This window comes from Sphaeramia orbicularis, chromosome 14, assembly GCF_902148855.1.
Source record: "Sphaeramia orbicularis chromosome 14, fSphaOr1.1, whole genome shotgun sequence".
In the NCBI taxonomy this organism is placed as follows: Eukaryota; Metazoa; Chordata; class Actinopteri; order Kurtiformes; family Apogonidae; genus Sphaeramia; species Sphaeramia orbicularis.
Genome location: NC_043970.1, coordinates 45,105,840 through 45,127,994, shown reverse-complemented (window position 1 = coordinate 45,127,994; position 22,155 = coordinate 45,105,840). Strand labels below are relative to the sequence as shown.

The window sequence follows — 22,155 nt, the reverse complement described above, 5'->3', positions numbered from 1 at the left end:
CACATGAGATGAGACAGTTACGGTTCTTTACTTCAAACCCAGTTTAAAGCAGAGCGCATGTATTCAATCGGACACATACACGGTAAATGTATCAGCTGTGGATGTTAATGGGTTCAGAAATAGAACTTCAGGAAGGACAGCGTTAGAAGTATTGAGCAAAAACTAAACGACTAATAGAAGAAGCATGTTCACGGAGGCAGAAAACAGAGTGAGTCAAAAGGCTGTAAGTGTTTAAATCCCTTTAGTGGACGCTGAATGGTGTCTCTGTTTTACATATCTGTTATAGAAGACAGTCTGTTCTGATCTCAAGGCGATAAATCCAGAAGCAGAGTTGTGGGTCATGAGATAATGACGATGGACTGAGGCTGATGTTGTTAGTTGAGGTCACAGTTACAGTTATCCGCACACTCGTTCACTCTGTACGTGAACACAAGCCGAAAAAGCAACAGGGGACGTTTGGACAAAAACAGTCAACCGTTACCGTCTATATGCATATTAGGGCTGCACAATCCTGGCAAAAATGTGAATAACGATGTTTTTTGCTGAGAATTGAGATCACGATTCTCTGGCATGATTTTTTTTTTCACAAAATTTTTATGTCACCGCTGTCAAGGAAAATGGGTTCTTTTACCTCTTATTCGTGTCTTTCATATCACTCCACAAGCAGTCCGGTCACTTGTGGTCCCGGTTGCTAAGCGACGTCAGCTAGTGTGACCAGTCATCCCTCTTTGTGTGGGACTGCACAGCATTATGAGCATTTTTTCCACGTCCCGCAAATTGAGACGATGTCCCGCATTTAATTGGCTCTGGCTCTCCAAAGTGCAGGACAGTCGCCTTTCTCCAAACATGACTTATGTTTTATAGCGGAGACAGCGTTATCACCATTGGCTGTGTCCGCTGTCAATCAACCAACATACATGTGAGGTCAGGAGTCCATCAACCTGTCACTGGCGTCCTCCTGACCTCTGCCCACTGACACATTAAAAACAAAGGGAAAAGCCTCAGACACCGCCATGCAAATATTAGCGGAAATCACAGAAACTCAGCGCAAAAAAAAAAAAAAGAAGACGCAACTACAGTAAAGATGTGTGAAAGCGGTGGGGGATGATTCACAGCGGGTATTCTGCGAACTATGTCCAACTTATTTCTCCATCGCGTATTGAGGCGAGTATGACTTGAAGCCACACACTGTATGTATGATCGGGGGTGGGTGGGCCCACGGGGGGCCCCACTGATCGGCCTTGGCGGAGGTCTGCACTCTCCAAGTGTTTTTCTAGAAAAGACAGCGCAGACCTCCGCCAAGGCCGATCAGTGGGGCCCCCCGTGGGCCCCCCCACCCCCGATCACCACCAAAATTTAATCATTTGTTCCTTGTGCCAGTATCAACATTTCCTGAAAATTTCATGAACATCCGTCCATAACTTTTTGAGTCATCTTGGTAACAAACAAACAAACAAACAAACATGGGGGGGGGCAGATCTGTCTTGGCGGAGGTCTGCGCTCTCTGAGTGCTTTTCTTGTTTGTTCCTTGTGCCAGTATCAACATTTCCTGAAAATTTCATGAAAATCTGTCCATAACTTTTTGAGTTATCTGGCGAACAGACAAACAATCTAGAAAAGCACTCGGAGAGCGCAGACCTCCACCAAGACAGATCAGTCCACCCCCCATCACCACCAAAATTGAATCATTTGTTCCTTGTGCCAGAATCAACATTTCCTGAAAATTTCATCCAAATCTGTCCATAACTTTTTGAGTTATCTTGCTAACAAACAAACAAACAAACCCTGATGAAAACATTGGCGGAGGTAAAAATGCAAAATCCCCCCTTTAATACCACTTTGCCGGTCAGATGGTTATGGCTGGTGTATATTTATATACACATACAGAAATAAAAAAGGAACAAACAGGTCTAAACTTTGTGAGATATATGGATGTACTTGCAGTTTTATGAGGAGTCCTCATACATGTAAACAACACAGTCAGAATGTGGGTCACCAGTTTACAATCAGCTGCTGTAGAAACAAAGATCCTCTCTTGTAAAGATGGATGCTCCACAGAAAAGTCCACATTTCTGGTCAGAAGGGGAAAAACACCTATTTCTGATCTGAACTAATACTGAAAAAAGGGATGTTTGTGGAGCGTCTTTGGTGGCAGTCACTCTTTCATTCCTTTGGTGAAAAACACTACTTTTAAATGAATCTAAGAACAAGAAACATGAAGACAGTTTCAGTAGCCACTTAAGCAGCTCGTCAGGAAGTGTGTCTATTTTTAGAACAAGGAAAAATTCTTTCAGTCGTCTGTTATTCCCAGCTTCGTTTCTCACTCCAAACTTCTCACATGCTTTCATTTAAATGAATTAGAAGGAAGAAAAAAAACAAACAAACTGAAAACAGAGTGAATCTGAACTGTGTTTGTTTTTTTTTTTCCTTTTCTCCAATTAAGCATGTGATGAGGCTTCAGATTAATTTGATGGTTCTGGTGTTTGGAAAACTGGATGTAAAGTAGCTCAAGCTCGTTCCACATTCACTCAAACCAATAGTAAGGCCCAATCCCAATTCACCCCTTACCCCTCCCCCTTGGTCCCCCTTGAAATGGAGTTGTGAGGGGTAGGGGTTCAAACTTTCCCCTATGAAATGAGACAATTCTTTCAGACCTGTTACATCATCAGCAGTCATTAGTAATAATAATAATAATAATAAACTTTATTTGTATAGCACCTTTCATACAGAAATTGTAACCCAAAGTGCTTCACATTGATTGAAAAAAAAAAAATACAATATTAAAATACATTAAGATTTGATTAGAAATACAATAAAATAAAAATAAATATAAAAACAGCGCACATTAAAATATTTGATTATGCATAGAATTTTTGAAGTGGAAGAAATAAGATGAAATTTGAGAGAAATACAAGAAAATAAAAATAAAAGCAGCGCACATTATGCATAGAATTTTTGAAGTGCAAGAAATAAGATGAAATTTGAAATACAATAAAATAAAAAATAAAAACAGAAATACAATAAAATAAAATAAAAATAAAAAAACGCACATTCCTGGTTCCTGAATTGTGACCCCATTTTTTTATCTCCTTTCAAAGGCTAATGAGAATAAAAATGTTTTTAATTTGGTTTTAAATATATTCAGTGAACTGGCTTCTCTAATGTCTTTTGGAATTGTATTCCATAACTTTGGTGCATAGTTAATAAAGGCTGAGTCCCCCCATTTTCTTTGTAATATTATAGTAGGGGTGTGTATTGGCAAGAATCTGGCAATACAATACAAATCCCAATACTAGGACCATGATTCGATATATCGCGGTACATCACGATACTGTTCACAAGGCAATATTTGTTTTGTTTTGTTTCTTCTCCTAAGAGATTATTTCCTGGAAAAATTGCATTATACCAGAAATATGCACAAATACTAAACAAATTTTTATTTGAACAGAACATGATTTAATACTATATCACAAAACTTTCCTCTGTAAAAACTAACTTTTTTTTTTTAAACAGATAAATAAAAATAAAATTACAAGTACAAAAAACACACACACAGATAAATAAATAAAATTATGTTTAATTATGTTTAACTGTTTAAGATCCTGCTCAAATGTTAATATTCTATCAGTTGTGAATAGAATCCATGATGTACAGTCCCTGACTCGTCCAACATCAGATCGTTATTTTTTTTATAATCCCAACAAAGGAACAAACATCTACCTCTGTCAGACGGTAAAAAGTGCTTTTAGGATGATTGAAATAACCATTATTTGACAAAACAGTGTTATCAATTTAAAAAAAAAAGCTACATGCATGACCTGCAATATCACAATACTACTTTTTTAGTATACAAACAACAGAGCAAATTACCCATTTGAATATAGAAATAAAAGCTGGCAGGATTCCCCAAAAAATAATAAAAAACAAAAACATGAACCTCCGCCATATCTCCATTTGAATAAATACCTAAAAATATCGATACAGTACTTTTTAAAATCGATACAGTATCATGAAATGAAATATCACGATATATTGCGGAATCGATATTTTCTTACACCCCTAGTCATTAGTCAGTTTTCCATTGGACATCTGCGCAGAACTTTACCAATATTTACTAAATTAACATTTTTAAAGTCCATGTCGGTCTATTTAACAGTCTGTGTTTGCAGTTGCAGTTATATTAATTTATTATGTGACCTGTACAGATTTGATGTAGTTGTTCCCAGTCATTCTCTTCGTTTTATAACCAATAAACACACACAAGAAGAGAGAAGGCGAGTAAAACTGTTTGTGATGTAAAGTCAAATGGTTAAAAAAAAAAAAAAAAAAAAAAGGCTGGACTGTGGCAAGAGAATGAACAGTTACAACATAACATTGAAAACATAACAAACTGGATTAAAAATGTAGTTTGTTACCAATTTTGGAAATTTGTCTTAAAATTATGGATGTTTGTTCACTTTACACTTTGACTCATTGAATATTCTTGATGTCTTTGGAACATTAGTCTCTTTTCCATTGGACATCTGTGCAGAACTTTACCGATATTTACTAAATGTCGAAAAAAACAGAAGTGCGTATTGTTGGTTTTGCCATTAAATCACAAATGCAATGATTTGTTTATTTATTATCACGAGATGACACGAGAAGTCATTCCATAAACATGGCGACAAATGTAAATATCATGTTGATTTACAGATATATTCATTATTATCATTATTATTATTATTATTATTATTATTATTATTATAATATATTACCCCTCTATCCCGTACTAAATTAGAAAATGATTGGGTTTCCTGGTATATTCACACATACTAAAAATAAGTAAATAAAAATAATAATATAAATAAATAAATAAATAAATAAATAAATAAAAATGACCCAAAAACAATCACATTGACATCCATACATATTTATGAACTCACTACAATTCAGTCTTTTATTTGTTTTTATTTATTGTCTCTCATTTGTGTATTTGGTTTTTCGTATTTCTTCTTTACGTGAGAAAATATCCAAAATCTCATGGGGTTTTTTAGTCTTTCACCGTTACTGTATTTTTTTTTTAATGTGCAAACAAACAAACAAACAAACAAGTAAGTACGTGTTTCACAGAGTTAAAGGTTTAACACTGAAACAGTGCATAAATTGTTGTAGATGAGCTTACTTTGACTGTATTTGCTTCTGGGAATCACATTACGATCATAAAAATGGTTTAAAAATACTCTGCATTAGCCTCATTTTTTTTTCTTCCATTGCTGTCCTCTTTGTTAGCTTACAATTAGATCATTTACAATCACAGTTTTATTTGTTTAGATGTGGTCACAAGATGGATGCAGATGAACTACTTGGTGCTCATGAAGAATGTGTATTGTGTTGTGTATTAGTGCAGTTTTTTATGCGTAAATAGACGTGAAAATGTCTCTGAAACGTGTTTGTTTGCTGCTGATGTGAATGCAGGTATGTGCGTGTCAGGTTCGGGCCACGGGGAAGATGTACGCCTGTAAAAAACTAGAGAAGAAGAGGATAAAGAAGCGGAAAGGCGAGTCCATGGCGCTCAATGAGAAGCAGATCCTGGAGAAGGTCAACAGCAGATTCGTCGTAAGCACTTTTTCTTCCCTCTCCTTGATAAAGATCTGACCATTTACGACAGAAAAAGAACGAGTACTAGGATCTACAGCTGTACATTTGTATTTACTAGAGCCAAGGTTCATGTGGCTGGGGGCACCAAACACGGTCTTTATTTTATTTTGGATTTTTTAAAAAAGGGAAATAATGCAGAAAATAAAGCTCTACCAATGAAAAAATGTGGGATTTTCCCAGGTAGTTCTCTCATTTTGTTGTTTTTTGTTTATTGCTGGGTCATTTCAGAACTCAGGCTAAAAAATAAAAATAGGACCAAGGTTCATGTAGTCCAACGGCATGTTTAAAGACGTTAATTGACATTCATTTGACCTTTTAAAGTCATTCAAGGTCAAAGGTCATGGCATCAAATGAAAGCCCATATGTGCACAGGAAATTTGCCTGAGTAAAATTTATTCAAATTGCAGGAAATTTTACTCTACTCATAACATTTAGTCCCTCTCTAAAAAGAGTAAAAGTTACTTTTTGGGTTGTGCTCTGGAAACTCAATATAGAGCCATATTTACACTTTTTGAGGAAAATACTTTTGACTCTGAAAAAATACTCAGTTTTTCCTGTGTGACTTCCCATCTACTGCGTAATGTTGGTTTTTCCATCAAATCACAAATGTGATGATTTGTTTATTTATTATCACAAGATGACACGAGAAGTCATTCCATAAACATGGCGACAAACATAAATATCGTGTTGATTTACAGATATATTCATTATTATTATTATTATTATTATTATTATTATTATTATTATTATTATTATATATTACCCCTCTATCCGGTACTAAATTAAAAAATTATTAGGTTTCCTGGGGTGGTCACACATACTAAAGATAAATAAAAAAAACCCAACAAATAAATAAATAAATTTAATTAATTAATTAATATAATAATAATAATAATAATAATAATGACCCCCCCAAAAAAAAAAAAATCACATTGACATCCATACATATTTATAAACTCACTACATTTCAGTCTTTTATTTGTTTCTATTTATTGTCACTCATTTGTGTTTTTGGTAATTCGTATTTGTTATTTACATGAGAAAACAGCCAAAATCTCATGGGGCTTTTTAGTCTCTCATCACTATTGTATTATTATTTTTTTTTTACAATGTTGGTTTTTCCATTAAATCACAAATGCGATGATTTGTTTATTTATTATCACGAGATGACACGAGAAGTCATTCCATAAACATGGTGACAAACATAAATATCGTGTTAATTTACAGATATATTCATTATTATTATCTATTACCCCTCTATCCCGTATTGAATTTAAAAATTATTCGATTTCCTGGTGTGTCCACACATACTGCACCACGTTTCTTTTAAAACTCTTCTTCTTCTCTTGTTGTAACGTCCATCAACATCCGGTGTTTTTTAATTCACATGACTCTAGTTGCAGAAGAAGGTCTCTTCATTGCAGTTTTGCGCGATATACTACTGTATTTGCACTACACTTGAAAAACCACCTCTTGCTAGTGCAAAAACGTTTAATCAAAAAACAAAAGTTTTGGCAAAATTGTCCTTTTTCCAGTCGGTAAAATTTTATTCACGGAATTTGAGGGTCAGTGGAAAAGCGACTAGTGTATAACCAAGCGCCTCGCGTCCTCTTCTTCTTCTGTCGCATTTTTGACAGTTGGCAAACCTCCTTAAAGGTGCTTAAAGTGGTAAACTGATGCCACCAGCTGGACTGGAGAGGGTGTTCAATATGAGGGGGGGCTGAAAATTTCATATCCTGACTAAGAAGGAGTTCTTCCACAGCAATGAAACTGTGCATACATTAAATTCAACCTCTCCTGATACTAACTGCATGGTTTCCTTCCAGATAAACCCACATTAGATAAATAATTTAGGACTTTGAAAAGTAGTACCACAGACATTTGGTGAACCATCTATGGCACCGTGGTCTTATCAAATGTTTGCAGAAAAAGGGGTTAGCCCCCAAGGACATTCATGCTGACATGGTTGCTATAGGGCAGGGGTGTCAAACTCATTTTAGTTCAGGGGCCACATTCAGCCCAATTCAATCTCAAGCGGGCCAAACCATTAATATAATAGCATAAAAATTTATAAATAATGACAACTCCAAGTTTTCCTCCATTTTTTGTGCAATAAAAACCATTAAATTCTGAAAATATTTACATTTACAAACTATCTTTTCACAAAAAAAGATGTGAATAATTAGAAAAAATGTTAATTTCTTAAGAAAAATTTGCTAAATTTTAACAATATTACGCCTCAACTAATCACTTGTACATGTACATTACACACAATGTTACACAAACATAATATTGTTGAAATTTTGAAGTTTAGACTGTAACTAAAATAAGAATGTCTACAATATTATGTATCAACTTATTAACACAACTCACAAATCAGATCTACAAATCCACAAAACATTGAGTAACAGACAGAATATTGTTAAAATTGTAATTAATTTTCAGGTTGGTCACATTTTATTGTAAGGGTTATTAGACTATTATTTTACTTTAGATCACATTGGGCTAAAACCAGTTCAACACCCTTGACTGTTCATATCTTCAGTGTCATTTTGGCACTCCATAAAATCATGCCGTGAGCCAGACTGGACACTTTGGCGGACTGGTTTTGGCCCCCGGGCCGCATGTTTGACACCTGTGCAATAGGGGATGATGCTCCAGCTTTATCAACTGTGCAAAACTGGGAAGCTGAATTCAAGAGGGGTAGGGAGAAGGAGGGAGGGGTGAAAAGCAAGCATGTTCATGAAATGTCTGTAGTACTACTTTTCAAAGTCCTGAATTATTTATCCAGTGTGGGTTTATCTGGAAGGAAACCATGCAATTAGTATCGGGAAAGGTTGAATTTAATGTATGCACAGTTTCATTGCTGTGGAATAACTCCTTCTTAGTCAGGCTAGGAACTTTTCAGCCCCCCCCTCATTTATGAACAGAAAGATTCAGTTTCGTCAAATGAACTTAATTTTATACTTATGAATACTCATGAAATTAAAATTTTTTCTGATTATTCACATCTTTTTTGTGAAAAGATAGTGCGTAAATGTAAATATTTTCATAATTTAATGTTTTTTATTGCACAAAAAATGAAAAGAAAAACTTGGAGTTGTCATTATTTATAGGTTTTTAATGCTATTATATTAATGGTTTGGCCCGCTTGAGATCGAATTGGGCTGAATGTGGCCCCTGAACTAAAATGAGTTTGACACCCCTGCCCTATAGCAACCATGTCAGCATGAATGTCCTTGGGGGCTAACCCCTTTTTCTGCAAACATTTGATAAGACCACGGTGCCATAGATGGTTCACCAAATGTCTGTGGTACTACTTTTCAAAGTCCTAAATTATTTCTCCAATGTGGGTTTATCTGGAAGGAAACCATGCAGTTAGTATCAGGAAAGGTTGAATTTAATGTATGCACAGTTTCATTGCTTTGGAATAACTCCTTCTTAGTCAGGATATGAACTTTTCAGCCCCCCCTCGTTCATGAACAGAAAGATTCAGTTTCGTCAAATTAACTTAATTTTCTACTTCTGTAGGAGAAAATTACTAAATACTCAAAGTACATGAGTTAAATTAAAATAGTGAGAAATGAGTCAAGTATGATAATATGATAAAAGCAACTACAAATACTTCTTTTAGAGTCGAATACACGTTCAGTAAATAAATTTAAAAAGTACGCTCCTGCCGTAACCTGCTGCATGATTAGGAAATATCAGATTGTGTTTTACAAGGAAAACCAGTCAAATCCTGGAATTTAATGACATTTCCATTAAAATGCAGCTGTTTGGGCTGAGACATGTCTGCACCACATCACGAACACAAACACACCGCGTTGTAAAGCCCTCGAGGATCTAATCTGTCGGCTTTTTCTCCTTAAATGCAATAATGCAGGTCGTGCACTTGTTTTCCACGGCTGGTCTGTGACATGTGGTTTTTATACGGTCGCTGTTACATAACGGAGCCGTCATCCTGCTCTGCAACGTAAACACAAGTTTAGATTCAGAGGATTTATTTACTACCCCCGGTATTGTTTTTGGCTCGGTTTGTTTGTTTGTTCACACTCTGGCAGCAAAACTATTGATTGTATTCATACCAAATTGGGTTTATAGATTGCCAGTGACCTAGAATACACGTGATTACATTTTGAGAAAAGTAGGACAAAGTTAACATCCCCCCCCCTGCCACTTACTTATAATGGGGCAAAATTTCAAATGTCTATAAAAACATCAATTTTGTTTAAAGCAGGGGTCTCAAACATGCGGCCTGGGGACCAAATGCGGCCCGCCAAAGGTTCCAATGCAGTCCGTGGGATGTTTGTGCCAAGTGCAAAAATTCCAGTCTTGAACTGAGTTAAGCAAAAATAAATAAATTTAGCTTGAATTAAGGAAAAAATCTTGAATTAAGCAAAAAAAAAAAAAAAATTCAACTAAGTAAAAAAAATCTTGAATTAAGCCAAAAAAAAAAAACCCCTCAAATTTAGCAAAAAATCTTGAAGCAAAAAAAATCTTCAATTAAGTAAAAAAAAAATCTTCAATTAAGCAAAAAAAAAAAAGAATCTTCAATTAAGTAAAAAAAAATCTTGAATTAAGCAAAAAAATCTAGAATTAACAACTTCAATTTTTTTTCTTTGTTTTAGCACAAAAAAATAACATTAAATTATGGCAATATTTACATTTACAAACTATCCTGTAACAATAAAATGTGAATAACCTGAACAAATATGAACAACCTGAAATGTCTAAAGAAAATTCAGCACAATTTTAACTATTTTCTGCCTGTTACTCAGTGTTTAGTGTCTTTGTAGATATGATCCATAATGCACATGTAGAAATGATAAATTGAGGAATAATATTGTTAAAATTGCACTAAATTTTCTTAAGTTTTTTTAATTTAAATTTCAGTTTTTTCAGGGTTTTTTTATTGGGATAGTTTATAAAAGTAAGTATTTTCATAATTTAATAGTTTTTTTTGCACTAAAACAAAGACAAAAATTTGGCTTTGTCATTATTTACAGATTATTATTTATATTATTTTACTGGTCTGGCCCACTGGAGATCAAATCGGGCTGAATGTGGCCCCTGAAAGAAAATGAGTTTGAGACCCCTGGCTTAAAGTTTACTTCAAACTTTGCACATATATAGAGCCAATTAATATAATTCCAAAAATAAGGAATTAAACGCAAAATTTTGGAGAAAAAAAATGGAGTCTGATGGCTATTTTCTTAAACTTTAAATATAATGTTTATATCTGTAATCAGCATGAACAGGACATCTTACAGCTGTAGACATGATGCGTCCCAGTATTTTTGTCCATCTAATTTTTAAACATTAATATTTCCTTCCATCTCTGAGGCATTTTGGAAACAAATATAACAATTTAACCCATAAAGATCCAACGCTACTTTTGTATCAGTTCCTAAATGGATTTCTCTTTCTATTTAAACTTTCTTCAGTGATTTATTACCATTTAGTACAATATTATGCTCTGTATTTTGCATTTTTTCCAGAGAAAATCAGGTATTTTCCTATATTTAATTCACTCATCATGCAAATGTTCATAAAAGCTCAAATTAAAGTTGAGGGTTATTATATCAATAACAGAGAAAACTGAAGAAAAGGTGATTTTTTTTTACAAATCACTCATTAACTGAACATAAACCCAGTGTGTCCACCCACTGTCATTGATCCAACTCCATGGGTTTTACTGGTGAATCAGTGTTGTAGAAGATGATGGTGTTTCCACGGTAACTCTGGAGCCTCTGAACGTCCAAATGAGTCATATCTGATGACCATGAAGAGATGAATAACTGTATTTTACACCAATTATTTACATGTATTGATAGGATTAGTGGATCGACAGGTATTCGACAGGTCGATTGTGGCCGTTTGGGTCTTTATGGGTTAAACCAAACTAACGAATGCAAGGATATTTTTCACAATATAAAATTATTTTATGTTTGTCATTATTGTTTTGTATCCCAGACCCCTGTTAGAAAAGAAACACCTGGATTCAACATGTCCACATACTTTTGTCCATATAATGTGTTGGTTTGGTGACATTTAAAGTGACGCTTGTGCCAATATTTTCATCTGAAACATCAAATACTGCAGCTAGTATTTCCTTAACGATTTCAAATTTTTTCTTCAATGCTTTAATATGGACTCATTTTTTGATTAAACATGTTCTGGAGCTTTTTAAACGCTAATTATGCAGCGTTGTGGTGTCTGTTCCAAGGTTATTACACTGGGTTACAAAAAAATGTTTTTTGCAAGTTGTCTAGGTTTTTTCAACTGAATTAGGACCATTTTGCACCGCTAAATCCAAAAATGACGTCTGTTTTTCCTCAATCAGGTCAGGTTTTTTTGCTAATTTGATTTTGAAAAAATTGAGCTTCTCACAAAATTGATTACATTTTTGTGACTTTATCAGTTGATTTTTTATATAGTTCTCACCCAAAATAGGTTTTAAAGAAAAAAAAATCATTTTCACAAGCACACTTTATGAAACGTGTGACTTGATTCCTGTTAGGTACAATGGTGTATTCACTGCAGATGTAGCAGAATACGTCAGGCTTATTTTTACAAGATCTTCTAGTCGAAGCCATTTCATTCACCTGTAATATTAAAAAAACCCATTAATCATAAATTGGCAAAAGTAAAATCTTCAGAACTCGTTTATTGCAAGAAATATGAAAGAATGTTGCATCATATGATGTGAAAATGCCCATAAATGTAAGCAAAAATGTTAAAAAGCCAATATGTAGCATAGTTCAGAAAGTTGACCTGATTGAGCAAAATTAATGTGATTTTTGGATTCAGCACACCAAAATGATCCTAAATCAGCTCAAAAAACTGAAACAATAAATTTGTTGTTGACCAGTGTTATTGTTAAGGAAAACTAACGAAATGACAGAAACTAGAATTATAAATACATTTTACGTTAACTGAAATAAATAAAAACTAGAATTAAAAGGAAAAAATGATAACTAACTGAAACTGTATTGTGCGCTTACAAAACTAACTAAAACGTATAAAAATTATGGATAAAATTCCCTTCGTTTTGTCTTTTCTCAGTGTCGGATTGATATGAAATCGATTTATTTCCCTTGAGCAATTTTAGCTGCTGGGACCATATGACATTTAACGGTCCGTCACTTCTCATCACTTGTTTAAAGTCATCTTCTGGTCTTCACTCTACCTGGAAACATGGAGACTAAAGTTGGGATAAAGCAGCAGAGTCCTGTCTGGGATTTATTTGAATTTGACGGCGAAGAAAAGAAAAGATATAAAAAAAAAACTAAAACTAAGCATTTAGAAAATAATGAAAACGAATAAAAACTAGCAAACCTGCTCTAAAAACTAATTAAAACTAACTGAATTAGAGAAAAGTCAAAACTAAATAAAACTAAACTATAATGAATAATCTGAAACTATTATAACCTTGGTCTGTTTCTGGTTTGTGACGTGCAGGTGAGTTTAGCGTACGCCTACGAGACCAAGGACGCCCTGTGCCTGGTGTTGACCCTCATGAACGGAGGAGACCTGAAGTTCCACATCTACCACATGGGCGAGGCCGGCTTCGACGAGAAGAGGGCGGTCTTCTACTCGGCAGAGATCTGCTGTGGTCTGGAGGATCTGCACCGAGAACGCATCGTCTACAGGTTCACAGCTCAAACCAGCGCAGGTCACCGTCACTTCGCTTCTATTTCAGCTCATTTTGTTTCCGTCTGTTTCTCTTCAGGGATTTAAAACCAGAAAACATCCTGTTGGACGACCACGGTGAGTGATGGCACTAAAGGCGGATTTTTCTGTCCATGAAGTGGTTTGTAGCAAATAAACGAGGTGGTGTGATGTCATCAGTAGGTGGCGCTCCAGTGTAAAATACAGAGAATAGAATAGAAAATTACAAAAAATAAAAAATAAAATAGAATATAAAATTTTACAAGAAGTAAAATAAGAATCAAACAGAACAGAATAGAAAATTACAAAAAAAAGAGAATATAAAATTTTACAAAAATAAAATAAGAATCGAACAGAGTAGAATAGAAAATTACAAAAACTAAAAAGTAAGATAAGAAAATAGAACATAAAATTTTACCAAAAATAATACAAATCGAACAGAATAGAAAATTACAAAAACTAAAAATTAAGATAAGAAAATAGAACATAAAATTTTACCAAAAAAATCATAAGAATCAAACAGAATAGAATAGAAAATTACAAAAACTGAAAAGATAAGGAAATAGGATATAAAATTTTACAAAAAATAAGAATCAAACAGAATAGAATAGAATGTTACAAGAACTAAAAAAGAAAACAGAATGTAAAATTTTACAAAAAATAAAAATTGAACAGAATAAAATAGAAAATTACAAAAACTAAAAAGATAAGAAAATAGAATATAAAATTTACAAGAAGTAATTTAGGAATCGAACAGAATAGAAAATTACAAGAACTAAAAAAGAAAATAGAATGAAATTTTTCAAAAAATAAAATAAGAATCGAACAGAATAGAAAATTACAAAAAACTAAAAGTAAGATAAGAAAATAAAATACAAAATTTCACAAAAGGTAAAATAAGAATCAAACACAATAAAATAGAATAGAAAATTACAAAAACTTAAAAAGACTAGAAGCACTCAGAGAGCGCAGACCTCCGCCAAGGCTGATCAGTGGCCCCCCCTGTGGGCCCCCCCACCCCCGATCACCACCAAAATTTAATCATTTCTTCCTTATCCCATTTCCAACAAACCCTGAAAATTTCATCCAAATCTGTCCATAACTTTTTGAGTTATGTTGCACACTAATGGACAGACAAACAAACAGACAAACAAACCCTGGCAAAAACATAACCTCCTTGGTGGAGGTAAAAATAGAACAGAAAATATTACAAAACGTGAAATAAGAATAGAACTTAAGTAGAATGAAAATAGACAAAATATATATATATATAAATATAGATCTAGGTATAATATTAACCCTTTAGGTGCCAGAGTTTTTGTTTTGTTTTGTTTTTTAATATTCAATTCTGATATCAAAATTTCAAAAAGCTGCATATTGGAAGTGGTTATAGATAAAGTCATTCTGTAAATGAGGAAAATATTGGGTGAGATTATGATGGGAGTAAGTATACTCATCTAATTTGCATATTGTGATGTCACAGAGCAGCGGCGGTGGCCATATTGGATTGTGTAACTTTTAGTAAAATTGAACTCTGAATGTATTTACATGGAATTTTTTGGGGGGGGTTTTGTGGGTGTTCAACTTTTGTGTGTTTTTGTTTTTTTTGTCATCTTATCCTTAAAATAAATGAACTTTAAACTATACCTACTGCGGTGGAAAGCCGAGGTGGAGACGGGGTGCGGTCCGCTGTGGCCGCTGACCCCTCCCTCAGCAATCAGACACACCATCATCCACCTGCTGCTCCTTTAACATTAAAAGACCCTGTATTTAAGGGTGTGGTCTGGTATTATATCTTACACATATGTATAATAAGTCTAATTGCGATGGTGATCATTTTTTTGTCAGAAATGTGTGGTGTGGTGGCAAAACCTTACCGGCAGAAACACTGAGGTTCAACACGTGACCGTACAACTCCTCCTTAACACATTAGCAGAACAATGCTAACTTAGCTAGTGAAGCTAATTCAATAAAATAAACACTGTAAAGACAAATCAATGCTTTAAAATGCATAAGAATTAATTTACAATTCCCTAAACTTCTAAATATTTTACTTTAGGTTAGTTTTTATTATTTTTAACATTTCCATACCAGAAACAGGGGAATAATAAAGAAAAAATAATAATATGACATGACTTGGAATAAAAATTAGCATAGAGCTCCTCCTGCTGGTTTCATCTTGTAACTACAACATATTTCACACATTTTCAACACTATCACACTATCATGAAAGAATATTAAAACTTAACTAACACTTAAACCTAACTAAACTAGCTAAAACTTAAACCTATTAAAGCTTTCGTGATTTTTCTAGGTTCATGTGAAATGACTATAACCATTGAATATTATGTGAAAATACAGAATACAACTTACTCATACCACTCAGTTTATTTATTACACGAATGACAGATTTAGTTTTACTTGAATAATTCCAGTTCTCACTGATACTTACAATTAGAAGATAAAAATTGTGACAGTTAACCTAATAAATATTACTACACCAACACATTAGCAGAACGATGCTAACTTAGCTAGTGAAGCTAATTAAATGTGATAAACAGCGTATAGACAAAACAATGCTTTAAAATGCTTAAGAACTAATTTACAATTGCCTAAACTTTTAAATATTTTACTTGAGGTTGGTTTTTATCATTTTTAACATTAGCATACCAGAAACAGGGGAATAATAAAGAAAAAATAATAATATGACATGACTTGGAATAAACATTAGCATAGAGCTCCTCCTGCTGGTTTCATCTTGTAACTACAACACATTTCACACAATTTCAACTGGTCACACTATCATGAAAGAATATTAAAACTTAACTAACACTTAAACCTAACTAAACTAACTAAAACTTAAACCTATTAAAACTTACCTGATATTTCTAGGTTCTTGTGTAACGACTATAACCACTGAATATTATGTGAAAATACAGAATACAACTTACTCATACCACGCAGTTTATTTATTACACGAATGACATACTTAGTTTTACTTGAATAATTCCAGTTCTCACTGATATTTACAAGTAGAAAATAAAAATTGTGACAGTTAACCTAATAAATTTTACTACACCAAAAATTATTTTTTTCAGTGTATGTGTTTGTTTGATAAAACACTGCAAAGCTCCATGAGTGAGTTGAAGGAGTCCAATCCAGAAACTAAGCAAGATGTTAAAGCAGATGATTAATTATTTAATTTCTCAAGTATTTATTACAACCACCCTGAGTATATGTGTAAGGGCTGTTATTTTTAACTCATGATTAATGATGATTAATCAAGGAGAGCTTGTTAAAGCAAAAAGCATGTCATAAGGTCCTCTGTAAACCAGCAAATCCTTTTACTGTAAGTGATGATGGTAGCTCAGACAAACATTTGGTAAATTATGACCAGGCAGGAATTTGTTTTAAAGGAAACATTCCAACATATCAGCCGTGCATGTAATTAAAACTGATGCAGTTCACATTGAATAATCGCAAAGCAAAGGAAATATTACCCAGATTATGAACACACGAAGGCCTCTTCTACATGAAACTAAACAGTTAGCCACAATTAATCAGTGTAAATTAAGGACAGATTTAATTCTGAGCAGATGGTACACATAGAAGCAGCACATGCATGGAAGAAACAGCAGGATATTTATGCAAAAGCAACATGCACAAGTTACACACATAAAGCAATGAGCAGCCAACACTTTAAACAACGATGCAGGAGCCACATGTTTATATTTCATGTCCGATTAAACAGAACACAGTAGAAACAACACAAGGACACAGATGACCAAGCAGCCAACGACACAGGTGCTTTAAAAGCCAAGCAAAGGCAAGGGAATGACCCAATAAGCATGAAAGCACCAGCAGCAGGAGTTACTTACTTGTACGTCAAAGGAGTGATCAGTTGAAATCCACTGAAACGTCACAGTGTTGATAACTGAGGCCAGTTGAGCTTTCAAATGAAAATCACAGACTGAAAACAAGAGCAGGACAGATGAAGAAGAGCTGTGGAGTTTCAATATGGCACCTTAAATGAGATGAACCAATGAGAGAAGCAGGAGAGAGTCAGCTGATATGGGTGGGCAAATATGTTTTCTACTGACGTTCAATTAAGCCAAAAAATCTTGAATTAAGTTTAAAAAAAATCTGCCAATGGAACAAGTGAAAATTATCTTGGTAAGATTTCTTGAAATCAGATTTTCCAGATCTATTGTCTAAAAATAAGTTCTTATATCTCACTGAAAAGTTACTCTTTAGGTGATTATGTCTTATTTTTAGTTTGATGAGATATTTGGACTAGAAATGAGAAAAATACACTTGGCAAGATTTTGATTTTTGCAGTGAAACAGGTTTTCATTGGAACTCTAAACTTTGACCCATAAAGACCCAGCGCTACTTTTGTGACAGTTCCCAAATTCATTTTTCTCTATATTTAACCTTTCTTAAGTGATTTATCACCATTTGTTATAATATTATCCTCTTTATTTTGCATTTTTTTTCAGCGTAAATATGGTATTTTCTTATATTTAATTCACTGATCATGTAGATCAGGGGTGTCAAACTCACTTTAGTTCAGGGGCCATATCCTCCCAATATGATCTGAAGTGGGCCGGACCAGTAAATTAATAACATAATAATATATAAATAATGCCAACTCAAAACATTTCAATGTGTTTTATCGAGAAAAAGTAAAATTACATTATGGAAACATTTACATCTATAAACTGTCCTTGTAAAAATGTGAATAACATGAACAACCATGGAAAAAAATGAAATTTATTAAGAAAAATAAGTGCAATTTTAACTATATTCTGCCTCTGCTTATAATTTGTAAATGTGCTTTACAACTTACAGATCACAATGGATCTGAAAATACACAAAATATTTTAGTAACTGGCAGAATATTAGTAAAATTGCACTTACTTCTCTTTGGACTTTTCTAGTTTTTCATGTTTTTTGTGAAAGGCTAGTTTGTAAATTTACATGTTTTCATGTAATTTCACTTTTTTACGCTAAAACAGAGGAAAAATTTGGAATTGTCATTATTTGCAGGTCTTTATGATAGTATTTTACTGATCTGACCCACTTGAGACGAAAGTAGGGCTTCATATGTCAAGGACTGACTGTTAATATCTTGTGTGTGATTTTTACATTTCACAAATTCATCCTACAGGCCAGATTGGACCCTTTGGCGGGCCAGTTTCGGCCCCCAGGCCGCATGTTTGACAACTTTTACGTAGAAATTCATAAAAGCTCAGATTAAAGTTGAGGGTTATTATATTAGAAACAGAGAAAACTGAAGAAAAAGTGACTTTTTCATTCAAATCTATAATTAACTGAACATACACCAAGTGTTTCCATCCACTGTCATTGATCCAACTTCCTATATTTAATTAAGATGCTCATGAGTGCTCAGTAAATTCAAAGGTTATTGTATTAAAACAGAAAAAAACTGAAGAAAAAGTGACTTTTTGAGCAAAGATTTTGATAACTGAGCATAAACCCAGTGTGTCCATCCACTGTCGTTGATCCAACTCCATGGGTTTTACTGGTGAATCAATGTTGTAGAACACAGGTATCAAACATGCGGCCCGGGGGCCAAATCGGGCCCGCCAAAGGGTTCAATCCGGCCTCTGGGATGAATTTGTGAAATGTAGAAATTACACTGAAGCTACTAACAATCAAGGATGTTAAAATGATTTTAGGTCATTTCAGTCTAAAGTGGATCAGACCAGTAAAATACTATCATAATAACCTATAAATAATGAAAACTGTACATTTGTCTCTTAGTTTTAGTGTAAAAAAAAAGTAAAATTACACAAAAATGTTTACATTAACAGACTAGCTTTTTACAAAAAAAGTGAATACCTGAAATGTCTCAAGAAAGGTATGTGGAATTTTAACAATATGCTCCCTTTTATTTAATGTTTTGTGTATTTGTAGATCCACTGTGATCTTTAAGTTGTGATGTATAAATGATAAACTAAGGTGTAATATTGTTAACTTGCACTTAATTTACTAAAGAATTTTCAGGTTGTTCATATTTGTTCATTTTATGTTCAAGTACAAGTCGTAGATGTAAACATTTTCAATACGGAATTTACTTTTTTCACTCAAAAGTTTTTATCTAATTATTTAGGTTATTTTACTGGTCCGGCTCACTTTATATCATATTGGAAGATGACGGTGTTTCCACGGTAACTACAGAGCTTCTGAACGAACGAATAACAGTATTTTACACCAATTATTTACACATATTGTAAGGTTTAATGAACCAACAGGTATTAAACAGTTTAGATCAGTAGATGGTTTTGGTCTTTTGGTGGGTGTTTGGGTCTTTATGGGTTAATTTTAACGAATAATATGATCAATTCTGTTTACTTGTGCATCTTCAGGCCACATCAGGATATCAGACCTGGGTCTTGCCGTCCACGTACCAGAAGGACAGACCATCAAGGGACGGGTGGGGACAGTTGGATACATGTGTAAGTAGAAATAAAACTGGGAGGCGGGGGGTGGGGGGGGGTTCTTTATGGTCATATCAGTAGGTCCTAAGACTGTGACTGTGGTCAGATTAACTCACATTTAAAGACTGTGTTGCTGTTGAATTGTCACAAACTCTCCATGCGTGTCCTTGTCCTTCAGCTCCGGAGGTGGTGAAAAACGAGCGCTACACGTTCAGCCCCGACTGGTGGGCGCTGGGCTGTCTGCTCTACGAGATGATCGAGGGCCAGTCGCCTTTCCAGCAGAGGAAGAAGAAAATCAAGAGGGAGGAAGTGGAGCGGCTGGTGAGGGAGGTGGAGGAGGAATATTCCAGCAAGTTCTCAGAGGACGCCAAGTCCCTCTGCAAAATGGTGGGTAGAAGAAACATGCACGTATTATGTCTGTGATGAAGCTTCATCCATTTCATATTATTATTTCTAAAACCGGTGACTTTACAGAAAATAGTAAAGTTAAAAATATCAAGATTTCATAGGAATAATGATGTTGAACTTTATTTTGAACATAATAAAGAACAAAATCTTTAAGTTAATTAGCGAAAATATAAGAAAAAAAACAGATTTCTACAGAAGACTCCAGAAAACACAAAGATTAAACCAAAACTTAAATTATGAAAAATAAAATGTACAATTATTTCAATGTAGTATTAATCAGACTTTGTGTCCAATGTGGAGGAGGTGGAAAATGAGTTACTCTTGTCCAGTATAAAGAAATTTAAGAATAAAAATATAACATTAAATCAGAATCAGAATCCTTTATTAACCCCACTGGGAAATTATTCTGTGTTACAGTTCCTCCATTCAAGGAAAAGTAGCAGGAATAAATATATCAATACAACAAAAAGAAAACGAAAATAAATACATACATACATAAATATGTAGCTCTGTATATATATATATATATATATATATATATATTTATATATATATTTATATACCAAATACATATTAAAACACTCTATTAAGACATAATTAATACCGCAATTTGTACATTATGTGCTTATCAATATATTATCAATATGATAATTACCTTTCTTATTATCATAATTACCATTCTGTCAAAGGACCAGTGGATATCCACAACTGAAAAAATATTTCTAATGGAAAAATTAACACACAGACTGGGACTGCAAGAACCACAACTAGATAAAAAGTGGAATAAATGGACTATATTTACACCAGATCAATAGACTGACTGTTCCTACCCAGGCACATTGTTTTCTTTTGTACTCATTTGTTCTCTTGTTTGTTTGTTGTTGTTTTTTTGGTTACTGTTATAATTGTACGTAAAACTCAATAAAGATTTAAGTTTCAAAAAAATATAATCATTAAAGAAATATACATAAATAAGTGTGTGAAAAGATTGTGTAATGATAATAAAGCAGTTGAATTGAGCTTTTTTTTTTTTTTAGCTTTTTCATGGGGTCCAATAACTTACACATTTTAACTTTGTAGAATCTTTCATTCACTGAAAAACTGCAGCAAAAAGTCTAATAATAATTCAAATCCATATTCATGTAGGTGTTTGTTCAGGTCATTACAGGCTGATGGATTTTTTTCTTTTCATCTGCACAAATCTCAGCCTTTTCTCCTCTTCACCTTTCCCATCCGGATTATTTAACCCTATTTTCAACCCTTGTCTTTTTTCAGCTGTTGGCCAAAGATCCCTCCGAGAGGCTCGGCTGCCTTGGGGGCGGAGCCTCCGAGGTCAAAGCCCATGCTATTTTTCGCTCCATCAACTTCAAGCGTCTGGAGGCCGGCATGCTGCAGGCTCCCTTCATCCCAGATGTACGACATTTTCATTTGATAAAGAGAAAAGCAAAACCAGAAAAAAATGTAGAACTCAGTCTAACTACATAGAAATCAACTGCAAACTGTGAACAAGCAACAAAAAATATATTCAGTTAAATGTAAAAGGTTAGAGCGACACATCGGTTACATGAACGTTGACTTACCCCCGAAATATACCTTTTTTATCCAAGTACCTCCAACTCTCGCTTCAGCCTTTTTGATTGAAAAAAATTTGGCAACATTTGTTCCTGTGCCAAAGGTGTGTGTTTATATTTACAAAACTTTGGGAACAAACAACATACATTTAAGTGTAATATATTGAAAAAAATTACAACTTTCACTATGAGAATAAAGTCGTAAAATATCTAGATAAAATCCGTAATTTTATGAGAATAAAGTCGAACACAAAAGGAGTCATACTTTTATAATAAAGCCATAATATTATGAGAATAAAGTAATAGTTTTTTAAAAAAAACCTCATAATTTAACGAAAATAATGTCTCCTTTTTATGAGATGAAAATCATCGTATTTTGAAAATAAAGCCATAATATT

At 33.8% G+C, this 22,155-nt stretch overlaps 1 protein-coding gene across 2 annotated transcripts in view; it reads left to right on the top strand.

Annotated features, from left to right (window-relative positions):
• grk6 (G protein-coupled receptor kinase 6) overlaps window positions 1-22,155 on the top strand; it is a 149,475-nt gene that overhangs the window by 117,578 nt on the left and 9,742 nt on the right. For both annotated transcript variants that reach the window (XR_003937336.1, XM_030154607.1), the window contains exons 8-13: window positions 5,458-5,598; window positions 13,105-13,295; window positions 13,376-13,413; window positions 19,707-19,796; window positions 19,957-20,165; window positions 21,462-21,599. Coding sequence is in view for 1 of the 2 variants with exons in the window: in XM_030154607.1 (XP_030010467.1) it covers window positions 5,458-5,598; window positions 13,105-13,295; window positions 13,376-13,413; window positions 19,707-19,796; window positions 19,957-20,165; window positions 21,462-21,599 (807 nt within the window). In the remaining variant the exon portion in view is untranslated. The remainder of the gene's footprint in view (window positions 1-5,457; window positions 5,599-13,104; window positions 13,296-13,375; window positions 13,414-19,706; window positions 19,797-19,956; window positions 20,166-21,461; window positions 21,600-22,155) is intronic.